Source organism: Diadema setosum, chromosome 17 (genome assembly GCF_964275005.1).
Source record: "Diadema setosum chromosome 17, eeDiaSeto1, whole genome shotgun sequence".
NCBI classification, from domain to species: Eukaryota; Metazoa; Echinodermata; class Echinoidea; order Diadematoida; family Diadematidae; genus Diadema; species Diadema setosum.
Genome location: NC_092701.1, coordinates 18,630,738 through 18,644,497, shown reverse-complemented (window position 1 = coordinate 18,644,497; position 13,760 = coordinate 18,630,738). Strand labels below are relative to the sequence as shown.

At 38.2% G+C, this 13,760-nt stretch overlaps 1 protein-coding gene across 1 annotated transcript; it reads left to right on the top strand.

The window, feature by feature from the left end:
* Positions 1 to 5,097: 5,097 nt before the first annotated feature.
* LOC140240496 (solute carrier family 35 member G1-like) lies at positions 5,098 to 6,303 on the top strand. The gene has a single exon (XM_072320268.1). It carries the CDS (start codon positions 5,098 to 5,100, stop codon positions 6,301 to 6,303), a length of 1,206 nt encoding a protein of 401 aa, XP_072176369.1.
* Positions 6,304 to 13,760: the final 7,457 nt, after the last annotated feature.

Below are 13,760 nucleotides of genomic sequence, written 5' to 3'. Positions count from 1 at the left end.
ATCTCGCCCTCAAGTACAAGAGGGCCCCCAATGTGTCTCTCTATCACTCCAGCGACGTCCTGTTTTCATTTTCTGCTAGAATTTGTGTTCTTCGGTGTCGTTTCAAACTGGGAAACGTTGTTAGGAACTGTGCTTATCATAGCGAGCTTTGTAAGAAAACAATGGTTAATCACAAAGAAGAAAACGGATGAGGATGAAAACGAAGAACCGAGTTGTGAGAATATTGATGGATGTAGTAGTATTGTTTCAGAAGACACTGATATTTAATGATTGTTCTTCTTGATTCCTTTCGAAGTGTGTGTAAAATTCCAATAACTTCCTGCGCACACGGCCTGCGTGTTTCATCTTAAATCTTTACCTGCTTCTTCTTCGTTTGTTTTGGAATTTCGTTATACCATATGAAGAAAAAAAAAACTCAATCATGTGTACTCCCGAGGTCATTAAGCTTCGCATTCATGAGCAAATGTAGGCGAAGGAACAGGAATTTGGCAGTATTTTATTAATGATATTGCTCGGAGATTGACCCTGTCCTTTCCACTACTCGCAGAAATGGTCTAATGTCTTTGCAAAGAAGTGAAACACCACAATGGAAATTGCTGAAATCCATCTCCGTTCTCGAAGTGAGAGATCTTAAATTGCAATGCTTTCCTTTACAAGGAAAGTTGTAACATGCTTTGTAGATATTTGTGAAACTCAGTAATTCCTTCAGTTCGTTGGACAGATACAACACAGTCTGTAGCATCTCTTGCATCCTTTATGCTGTATATATTTTCTATGTATACGAAAGAATGTGGTTTGTTTACCTGTTCGATACACAATCTTACTCTGAATGTTTGATATATCACTATTTTGTGTATGATTTTACAAAAATGTTTCATGAAAAAAAAATTTCATGTCCTACCAGTTTAGTGTTAATTCCGATGACATCTTACCTTGAAATGAATTCTTCTTTCCCTACTGCAGAGAGCTACAATCGTAAGCTTATTATCGTGTAGAGTGATTGAAGATAATAAGGAAAAAGACTCTCGAATGATTGAAAATGTTGTTCAGTATAAAAGAGATAATAAGGTATTGGTTCTCCACTCGATCTTGTACCAGGTGTGATTATTGAGATTCGAAGTAGCATTTATTTGGCCAAAAACAACAACGCAATTATAGTGAAATCATATACGAAGAATGTGCAGTTTTGAATATGATATCATTCATATCGTAAAGCAAAGGTTAATCATCAAACATAACCGAACTTTGACATGTATCGGGTTATAGAATTTGTAATGTTTCATTGCCAATTTCAGATCTATCCACATGATGGATAAATATGTGCTTCTATGACATCCATGGTTATTAGACCTATAACAATGAACAATTCTTCAGTTTAACAAAAACATATTCTACAACATATTCACACAAGCCCGCTAGAGTGTATTCAAGACAGTCTCCCCTCCCTTCCATAGGATGCTCATCACAAGCATAAAAGATAATACAACATGATACATCCTAGACACAATTCTTACGAAACATGTAATTCATTTTACATAATCATATTGCAAATCACATTGTACAGGCAAATTGTATAGTCAAAAACTAACATACTCAATCGTGGATTTATTTGTTAAACTCAGTAAGGCTCTTCACTAGCAAACCATTGTCTGGTCATTTTATAATGTGCATAAAAAAAAAGACAAACTAATTCATTCGAACATGCGAACGGATTCAATAAATTATCTTGCTACTGTATTGCTTTGTTTTGTTTTGTGTACGAGACCTCATGCAACATTTCCGTCCAGTTTAATCCACTTTTATTTTTCCATTTCATTTAAAATGCAGAAAAACAACATTTAGCAAAGTGGCGGCATAATCACATGAATTATATAAATATCCGTCAATATACATGTATGTAGCACTGTATAGGAAAACCGTTTAATGTAAAGATATATAGCATTGCCATATTGATGGCATATTGACAGAGCAAACACTTCGACTATTAAACGATTTCGAGAAGATATTTAGACGTGCAAGGAACCATCTTAATAAGCAGAGATTGACTATAATATAAAAATGGCCCCAGGTGGTGTTACAACAATATGAAATGAAAACGTACATTTTAAATGTAACATCTCTGAAGGAGCACAGTGCAGAGGGTGTGCAGAAGAGTGAGGTGTGTGTTGCGCTGTAATGCTGTTGATTTGCAGAAGTACGTACTTTGTACGTCATTATGATGTGGAAAACGTAATGTTATGCCATGTCATGTCATGCCATAAAATGGCCTTTATAGGAAAGTAAGTCGGAACCTGTGGTTTATCCTTTTTTAATGTAAGTGTTGTTATGACCTCAACGGATACAAGGTCATCAGTACCCCTTATGCAGACGATTAAACGTCATTATCAAAATAAAGCAAAAATACGTATATACAGATATACATTTATCAGAACTCAACTTTCATTCCCAGTGCATGGGTCTTCCCCTAAAGTATGTAAAATATTAAAGTTTGTTAATTAGTAGTGTATAAGTGTAATATTTTATATTGGTAAATGTAATATGGAATTAGATTATATTGAAAGAAGGCCCACTGCAGTTTTCAGGACCACGGATATTTTCTCATTGGGAAAGTTAATGAAGTTTTTGATTTTGTATAAAACGAAATCAAAAAAGAAAAGAAAAGTGCAGAACATCGACCAATTATTGGTTCGTCCGCAGTAGGAAGGTTCCATAAGATAATGTCCGATAAATAAAAAAGAAAAAAAAATATATATAGGCGTACCTGTGTTTTGGTACCTTGTCTGCTACCGGCGGTTTCACGCTGTCGCGATCCTCAGGCAGACTGACAAAGTGGTGTGTTTCTGTGCTCATGTGGCGCGGTGGATCGGTTTGACACATGGATGGTTTTTCTTTTCCGGTGTCTGCATTTGGATATAAGCTCAGACCTTTTATTGAGTGCGTTTTTGTTTCGGATGATGATGGTGAATGAAGATGAAGATTATGGACCATACATTGTAAACACAACCCTGCAGTCGTCAGGCTTGCCTGTTAATTTAACCACTTTCCTTGACAGATCTCATCCATTCAGTAAGACATTCATTGTTCCTTCACGATAACAAACATGAAAGTGCAATTTATCATTGTCTTCTTTAAAGTTCATGTGCTCAGTCATGCATAACATAATTATTTCAATGGAAAGAGGATGAGTTTCCTTTACTTCACAACTAACATTGCGCTCTCGATAGCTGATAAATATGAAATCGTAGCCCTTCAAAGTTGGATTACCTTTTTTTTTCTTCTCTGTATAAACATGAGGGCATGAAGCTGGCAATGGTCAGCCGAGTGATGGCAGCCTACTATGGAAGTTGATTTTTGAGAGGGTCACGTGTCACGATATCGTACCAGGCGCTTATAAAACAAGGAGTCGTGTCTTCATAAAAGGGGCATTCCAGACAATTTTCATAATTTTATCTCATGGAGGACATAAATCAACAGCTTCTTTTATATGAAGAGCTTGCTTACAAAATGCGTTAAATCCAATGGATTTAGCGCATTTGGAAGCAAGCTCTTCATATAGATTTGTGGAATCTATTGTGGTCCTTGAGCAGAGAAATCTATACTCTGAAAAAAACCCCAAAATGTTACACTGAACAGGGATAATGACATACAGCCTCATATATTTCTGAAATGTAGAAATGTACTCGTAATACAATTACAATACCCACGTGCTTAATAACTTGACCTTTGCAGAATTCATGCATGCTTTCTTCTTTTGTTCTGCTTCCTTGAGCCTTACTCAAACATTCTTATTGTTAGGCTATCAAGCAGTCATCCTTGTGAATTTTTAAAACATTCTTATTCCTCATCCAAATCGCTATAACTTCTGAAACTCTGAAACCGGTATAACCCGTTCGTAGTTGTTCATGTGTCAAAGTCTGAAAATCATCCGGAGGTCTCCTTTAATACTGCACTTTAGGTTATACCAGCATTACACAGACAGGGCACAGTACCCCCCAACCATGATATTATTCATTGATTACTGTTGAATAATCTTATTATAAATGGGATGGGCTATTTCTAGATCGTTCTGCTCTCCATCTCAGTTCTGTGAATTCGTTACTGTTTTGCAAATGGCGCCCATGGCAAGTCATTCTCTTGGCTGGGATTAAGTCATGAAGGCGAGAGTCCGCCTTTACAATGTCCTGGGCAAATATCACACATAATAGGGAGATGCGATCCACTGTTTATTTATTTTGTATCTTGTTTGTTTATATTTGAGGGGGTCGGTGCAATATAGTGCTAACCCACACAATAGTCATTTTGAGATAATCGCTGTTGAATGTTTGGAAAGTCCATGCATTGTACATTAATAAAACATGAATGCATGCATTTTTTACCATCTTATTGGTTGAATTCAAATATGATATTTTCACGGAGGTTAGAGTGAGGGATAGGTATTATGAAAATGCATGTAACTCAATTTTGAAATGTGAAAATAAACGTACTGGAACTGCCCCAGTGAGTTTCGAGAGTAAGACTGGTGCAGTTTCAGTAATTCAATTCAATTCAATAACGGTCTATGTCATGTAGAATCCATGTAACCTGAACCGACATAACACAAAGGAGAATGGGTTTGAGCGAAATGGAAAATATATATTTAAAAAGGATTGCAATGGAGGTGATCACATAGATGTCAAACAGCCACACTTGCCTCAGTTTTTACGAAAATCAATGGGCACCAAAAACAAACGAACAAAGAAAAAAGAAAAACAAAGACTGGCTATGAGATGCCCGTAACCCTTCGCATCTTTGTCTTTTAGTTCAATAGTTTGAATGGGCATTATAATTCTTCGTATACTTCTTGAATACATTCTGAAGACTATTTATAGCAGTCTCAATGTTATCAGCGTCAAACTGATGAGCAAAGTTCAAGAATGAGTGTCTTGCTGGTGTCATGTGGCAATAGCACATGTGACGGGTTTCAAAGTCTCCATTACGATGGGATTATTCAGGGTCATCGGCTTCAGCCAGAACTGATCATGTTGCGAAAGAGTTTAGAATTTCAAATCTGTATCTTTACTATAGAGGGTCATTGTTAATTAACGATCCCCGGACACGATGGCTGACAGTCTGCATGGTGGGCAGGAAACGCTGGGAGATTGGACTGATCCCGACATGAACAGTGTACTAGGTCTTCATCGGCGATCTTGTAATGGTGGGGCAGGAGCTGGCTTGGACAATGAAGCGTTCGAAGGCGATACAGCTACTCACGATTTAGACACACAGAACACCAACAGTGCACTGCAACAGAATGACAAATCGCAACAACGTAAGGACATGCTGTTAAAGCAAAGGGGCATCTGGTTTACTGTCTTGTCAGCCCTCGTCATAGCCTTATCTGGCATGACCGTCAAGCAGCTGCAGGGATCAGTGTCAGCACATGAGATATCTTTCACCCGCTTTGCCATCCAGCTTATAATTTGTGTTCCTATCATAGTCTTTCAACGACCATCCCTCAAATATTCACGAGCGGCTTACTTCCTCTTACTCTTGCGCTCCATCATGGGATCCGCCAACACAATGGTCATTTTCTACACGTACCAAATCATGCCTGTGGCCAACGCGAAGGCGATACAATACTGTAGTCCCTTGTTCACTGGTCTCTTAGGTTGGCTGCTCCTAAAGGAGAAATTCTCGATTCTGGACGCCGTCCTAGGCCTGGTGATGCTAACAGGAGTGTTTCTGGTGGCGCAGCCCACTTTCCTCTTTAACCTCTCAGAGCAGGGGGATCCTGAGTCAAGTTCCAGCGTCCTAGGCGCTTTGCTCAGTCTCCTGGCAGCCTTCTTAAACTCTGCCACCATCATCACCTTGCGGAAACTCGGCTTGTATGGCATGACCCCAATGGTCATGCTCACCCTCTACTCCTCGTTCGGCATGTGCTTCACCGCAGTAGTGACTTCCGCTACCAACCAATGGTCACTCCCTGGATGCGGCTTGGATCGCATCTCAATCATATTGAACGGCATTTGCAATTTCCTCTCACAGGTTTTAATCTTCGTAGCCCTCAAATCTCAGCCGGCTGCGAACGTGGCGTTGATCCATTCGAGCGACGTCGTGTTTGCCTTTATCTTTGAATATTTTCTTTTTGGGACCGTCCCCAATTACATCACAATTGTAGGAACTGCTTTGATTGTGACAGGGTTCATTGGCATTACTGGAAAAAAGTCGTCTCCCTCAGAAAAGAGGCTTTCTGACGAGATATCTGACAAGTGTAGCGTCGCCGCAAGTGAGAGTGGTATGAGCACAAGCAAAATGCAAATGTAATATATTTGTTTTTGCCACATGCAAGAGCCAAAAGGTTGTGGTAATGTGCTTTTTCATTCTTTTCTCATGTTGTATTTATATACCTCTACATAATTTTGTTCAATTTATAATCATCAAACTTCATAGTGCACTGTGTGCACTGTGGCATAATGGAAAAGACTCCAAACTCCCAAATGAAGAACGTGAGTTCGCATCTAGTCCAGCACTTACTTCCTTGGACAAGACTTGTTTTTTAATCATTATCATTTTTAAGCACCGACCCAGGTGTATAAACTTAAGGGCACATTGCAACGACAGAGTGATAATAATGGCAGGACCCTCTTGCAAAACAGTGGTAACACGGGGGGGGGGGGAGGCACCCTGGATAGGACAATATCATTATAATAATCATAAGCGTTAAGATCTGAGCTCGAGTCATTTTTGTTCTCTTTTCATTTCGCGATTTAAAAACACGTGAAAAAAGAGAACGTGGATGCACGAAGAACCCATTCCGATAAAGGACAGTGCATGAGATGTTTTGCTTTGTGTGTGCGGATTTGAGGTTGTGTTGTGGGTGTAAAAAGGTAAACAACTTGGGGGAAAAACACATGTCTGCATTCTAAATGTACATACTGATTGTCGCAACGATATCCCAATAATGATTTATAGAAATATCTATCAAGATGATACATTTACCTACGTCAAAACGGCTAAATCGATGAATTTATTTCTATCTTTCGGAACCTATAGTGACTAAAGCACGGGATATATGACCGTCAGAGATAAAGCTTTTCGTAGGCCAATTCTTCGGTTCTCCATCTAAAGTGTGAAGGGGAAAAAATCACCTATTCTGTCTGTTTCCCCCTTTGTTGTTGAAGTTCAAATACATGGTACTTCAGGTCGACTATTAGAGAGTTCAAATGAAATCTATGCTGGAGAATATTCGTAAGCAACCATCAAAGGTTTATACCAGTTAAGGCTCGAATATGATCATTCATTTTTGCTGTTGGCTATCTCGTATCAAAAGCAACCGCAACCACTTTTAGTGCCCGTGTTTTGTTTGTAGTCGTATAGGCCTACATCACAAGATCTGGTGTTATTCCGTAATGACAGGGTAGTACACTAGATAACACTTCATTAGTAAACAATGTTTTACTGCTCTAATCTAATCTAAATTACAGTTTCTGCTAAACACGGGATATAACTGTTAAGGTATACTAGCAACTTGTGCGTAGGCTCCAAATTTTCCGTCGCTACCCCTGATTGATGGGGGAACAATGATGATGAGGATAAAGACGACGAAGAAACAGAAGAAAAAGAGAAGAGAGAACTGGCAATGTTGTTTTATATCAAGTCTCGTGACATTGCACAGGACATCTCAGACATCATGCAGGACTTTGGACCGAACCTGTCTAGCCCATCTTCTGGCCAGTCTGGCAATCGCAACTAATGAAGAAGACGTTAATACATGCATTATCTAAAACCTCGACCAAAGACAAGGAGTTACGTCATCATCAATGCGATGTAACTGAACTCTACAAACTTCTGATTTCACATTCATATTGAGCAGTATTAAGTGTGCCATGATGCTACAAATCCTAGGATGTATTCATCAGACTGACTGAGAAACCATCTTCAAAATGGCTGACAACAAATGTGCAAGTGCGAAACGATAGAGTGTAGAGTGAGCAGGATGATGACAGTTTGCGAGAGAATAATGGAAACTGGAAACAGTGTTTTAGCAGGAACGAATTGGGTTTTAATGACAGAGGCATGCGTGCTCGGGAAGATGAACAATGCCAAGTATGCTGGAAAAAGAAATTGAGGCAGAAAAGGCGATTAGAAGAGGGACAATCATATGGACCTCTTGGGCATTGGGAGGTGGTGTGGACTTGGAAAGGTGTTTGGTACACACTGACTTTGGCCGCCATCATTTCGCTTGCAGCAATGTCCGTGTGTCACGTCCGGGTGTCATGCTGGTAGCACAGCCCCCGTTTCTCTTTGATGCTCTCGAATCGGTGACTTCGGCTTCCAGCTCCAGCGTCCTTGGTGGAATCCTTTGCTTATTTTCCGTCTTTTTTTTTTCTCCGCGATCATGCTCATCGTACAGCGAAAACTCGCCTCTTTGGGTATCTCGTCTCTGGGAATGCTGGCAGTATATTCTCTGACCGCCACCGGTTTCACTGCCCTCTTCACGTCCGTCCCAAAGCAGTGCACTCTTCCTATTTGTGGGCTGGATCGCTTCGCACTAATTGCCAACAGTCTCATCAACTTTTTTTTTTCTCCCAAATACTCATCTATCGCGCCCTGAAGTACGAGAGGGCCCCCAAATTTGCCCCTCTATCACTCCAGCGACATCCTGCTTTTATTTTGTGCTAGAAGTTCCGAACTGTTTAACGCTGTTGTAGGAACTGTGCTTATCATAGCGAGCTTTGTAGGAATTGTAGGAAAACAATGGTTTATTACAAAGAAGAAAACAGATGAGGATGAAAGCGAAAAGCGGAGTTGTGAGAATATTGACGGATGTAGTATTATTGTTTCAGAAGACACTGATATTCAATCATTGTTCTTCTTGATTAAATTCTAATAACTTCCTGCGCACACGGCTTGCGTGTTTCATCTTAAATCTTTACTTGCTTCTTCTTCGTTTCTCTTGGAATTCATTATACGGTTATATGAAGAAAAAAAAACCCCAAATTCAATCATGTGTTTTCCCGAGGTCATAAAGCTTCCCATTCATAAGCAAATGTAGGCGAAGGAACAGGAATTTGGCAATATTTTATTAATGATATTGTTCTGAGATTGAGCCCTGTCCTTTCCACTACTCACAGAAATGGCCAGAGGCACGACAGATTCTAGAGTTGCCAGAGACAGCCTAATGTCTTTGCGAAGAAGCGAATCACCAAAACATGGAAATTGTTGAAATCCATCTTCGTTCTCGTAGTGAGAGATCTTAAATTGCAATGGGTTTCTTTACAAGGAAAGATGTAACACGTTCTGTAGATATTTGTGAAGCTCGGCAATTCCTTCACTTCGCTGATATCTAGATATGTTAACAGATACATCACAGTCTGTAGTAATTCTTGCAACCTTTATGCTGTATAGATTTTCCATGTATACGAAAGAATGTGGTTTCTTTTCCTGTTCGATGTACAATATCTTATTCTGAATGTGTGATACACACTATTTTGTTTAGTGAAATTGGTTTCTTTCACGCCATACCAATTTTAATGTTAATTCCGATGACATCTTACATTCAAACATCTCAAGTGAATTTTCTTTCCCTACTGCAGAGAGCTACAATCTTACTTATCGTGTATAGTAATTGAAGATAATAAGGAGAGAGACTCTCGAATGATAAAAAATGTGATTCTGTAGAAAGAATAGGTAATTAGGTATTGGTTCTCCACTATTCGATCTTGTTCCAGATGTGACTACTAGTATTAAGATTAGAAGTACAGCATTTAGTTGGCCAAAAACAACAACACAATTATAGTAAAATCATATACGGAGAATGTACAGTCTTGAATATGATATGATTCAGATTGTGAATCAAAGGTAAATCATCAAACATTACCGAAGTTTGACATGTAACGAGTTATGGATTTTGCAATGTTTCATGAAGAAAACGCAATCTGTTCACATTTGAAAGGGTTCAATCAATTATCTTGCTATAAAGTATCAGCATGATCACATGAATCACATCCTTCAATATATATGCATTTAGCACAACTATAGGAAAACAGTATAAGGTAAAGATGTATATCGTGGCCATATTGAAGGTATATTGACAGAGCAAACACTTCGCGCATCAAAAGATTTCAAGAATATATTTAAACATGCAAGGAACCATTTTAATAACCAGAGATTTACTAGGAAAATGGCCCTAGGTGATTTACAACATAAAATGAAACAAAACGTATTAAATCTGACATCTCTGAATGAGCAGCAGTGCATGTAGAGGGCGTCATTATGATGTGGAAAACGTAATGAAATATGCGATTTAGTGTAATGTAATGTAACGAAATGAGATGTAATGTAATGTAATGTCATGTAATGTCATGTAATGTCATGTAATGTAATGTAATGTAATGTCATGTCATGTAATGTCATGTAATGTCATGTAATGTAATGTAATGTAATGTAATGTAATGTAATGTAATGTAATGTGATGTTATGAATGTAATGTCATGTCATGTCATGCCATGTAATGGCCTTAGGAGAGTAAGTCGGAACCTGTGGTTTAAGTTTTGGTGTCATAAAGATATTGAGATATGAGGATTTTTTTTTTAATCTTCACAAGATATTTAATGATGTACACAAGTTTCAACTTATGCGAAAGAAATCTTGTCAAAGATGCTTGTATGGTTTATACGCAACCGCACGGCAGAATTTTACTGTTATGTATATCTGAGGCTTATCATTTCCTTATAATAAAGACTGCAAAAGGCTGATTCTATAGGCGTCAGGGTTCTCAAGCTGAGAGAAAGACAATTAAGAATTCTGTCAACAATATTTTCTTACCTTTTTGTCCGTGGTAAACGGTTGACTACATCTGAGCTAAAGATTCTTAGTCAAGTTTTTATAACATCATGTATTACCATTTCTTTTTATTGTTTCTGTGCCAGATTTTATGTTTCTTAACTAGATCCGCAGACTGGACAACGGTTACTTTGCAACGGGAGTTGCTATTCTCTGTCTGTGTCGTATTCTATCTCCGTTTGTGTGATACCATGATGTATTATATATGTACAATGCATACAATGAATAATGAAGACATACATTCTAAACATTTTTTATCTGTTGTTGTTCTCGTTATGTGTGTGGTGTTATTATCATTATTATTAGAATTGTTTATTTGGTGAAAACTTGCAATGACATACACATACCTCAAAATGAAATAGAATACATTGCGCTATCATACAAAAATCCACATAAGAAATCGCATCATTAAATATGAATATATTGCACAGAAATATTACCACACGTCATATCTTACCTACATACTCTATACACGAGTATGAATATTACACAACATCAGTCATGATATACGTACAAACATGCCAAATAATATTCTGCAGACACTTGACAGATTTACTTAACAAAGCATCAGAAATAGATATCACTGGACCGATTACTATAGAAAGCAAATACGAAAAGAAAATACTCGTATATCACCATTGTATAAGCATAATGCTTCTATTAATCTGCACATATCCAGACTGGCATCCGCATGTCCACTGTCTAGCACATGTCCAGACGCATGCACGCATACATGTGGAAAAGACGATACACGATTGTGTGCGTTTGTGCGTGTGTGTGTGTGTGTGTGTGTGTGTGTGTAAGTAAAGATTACTGGGACAAAATTATTGTAGCGCGTGAAAGTTTTTGATTCAATATCTTATATCGATGGTTCGTTGACCTTTTCAGCATAATGTTTGTGTATACTAAACATTGCTATTAAACGATTTTGAACTCTATAAAGAAATACTTTACTTGGAAATACCTTTCTAATTCCTGATAATTATCAAGGCTTTATTGTCTTTTTTTCATCATACTCTTTCATCATCTGAAATTTTCTGCTTTCAGCCTAACCAGCAGTAATCAAACAGGGAATTTCAGCATATTAATATCATACCGAATGTTTAAAACATACCCATATAGTTCAAAACGCGTCCACATCAGTACCGGCGCTTACGGAGCAGAAAAAAAAAAAACCCAAAACACCAAAAAACCAAATGCTACGGCTCTCGTTGGATCTGTGGCCGCTATTAGTTATCTTATTTGACTATCGTATGGTTATGTTATGTCCTGTTCATACTGTTTATGTAACAGCGCCATGGGCATCATTTTTGATGGACTTCGTCGCTTTATAAGAGGCCGCTATTATTATTATTATTATTATTATTATTATTATTATTATTATCATCATTATTTCAATCATAATTGCATAATATGTTTCACAGTGTTTTCATTTTCATAGATTCTGAGATTCCGCCAATATTCGCGAAATCAACAACTCAAAAAAATCTTGACAAACGTAAAACAAATGTGTTGTATACTATCTCAAGCAGAACGTGTGCATAGAATTGTCAGCATTTTAGGGGTTATGCAGGTGGGTTAGTCTAAAAAAAAAAAAAATATATATATATATATATATATATATATGCTGCACATTCAAACCCGTTCACATCCACAATCACATGAAAAAATATAATACATTTTATAAAATGGGTTCAATAATGTGGCCAATTAGAAGCGCTGAAATGAGTCACGAGTGCGCTCTCGAGTTCCCTTCTAACATATATGCACAGCCGTGGAAAAAAAGTGTGCAACGAAAAGTTACAACAGCACGGCGTGTTATCCTGTGGGGCATTACAGAGAAAGCGTAACTGCTCGGTCACAATATCTACACTAGCAAAGCGCACTCAACCAGTTGTTACAAACCCGTCACGCGCTTCTATAGGCATTCTCAATCCTGTAATGCACAATGTTGGTTTAGAGGAAAGAAGTAGGCCTACTCCCCCTCTTCCACTGACACCAAATTATGTTGACAGATGCCATGTATGACTGAGCACATGAACTTTAAAGACAACAATGACAAATCGCACTTTTTCCAAGTTTGAGTGTAACACTAAGGAACAATGAATGTCTCACTGAATGGGTGAGATCTGTCAACGATAGTGGAAAAATAGACAAGCCTGTACGAATGCAGGTTTGTGTGTAAGGTTTGTGTTTAGGTTTCTTTTGACATTTTATGGTCCATAACCTTGAACATGGCCACCAGTTCGATTACTTGGTCACTCCCACTTAAACCAACCCACATAGTCCATTTTTCTCTGTTCATATTTATCACATAGCTCGAAGCGACAAACCATGTCTTAAATATGAAGAAAGAAAATTGGATAATGGGTCAGCTTTTGTGAAAGTGACCGAGTTATCGACAACGTGGTCATGTTGAAGATTATGGACCATACATTGTAAACACAACCCTGCAGTCGTCAGGCTGGCCTGTTGATTTAACCACTTTCCTTGACAGATCTCATCCATTCAGTAAGACATTCATTGTTCCTTCACGATAACACTCAAACTTGGAAAAAAGTGCAATTTGTCATTGTTTTCTTTAAAGTTCATGTGCTCAGTCATGCATAATATTTTTTGTTAACATAAGTATCAGTGGAAATGTTCCCCTTTCTTCACAACTAACATTGCGCTCTCGATAGCTGACAATTATGAAATCGTAGCCCTTCAAAGTTGGATTCTTTTTTTTTTTCTCTGTATAACCATTAGGGCATGAAGCTGTGGCAATGGTCAGCCGACTGATGGCAGCCTACCATGCAAGTTGATTTTGAGAGGGTCCGCGTCACGATATCGTACCTAGCGCTTTTAAAACAAAGAGTCGTGTCTCCATAAAATGGGCATTCCAGACAATTTTCATAATTTTACCTCATGGAGTACATAATTCAACAGCTCCCATA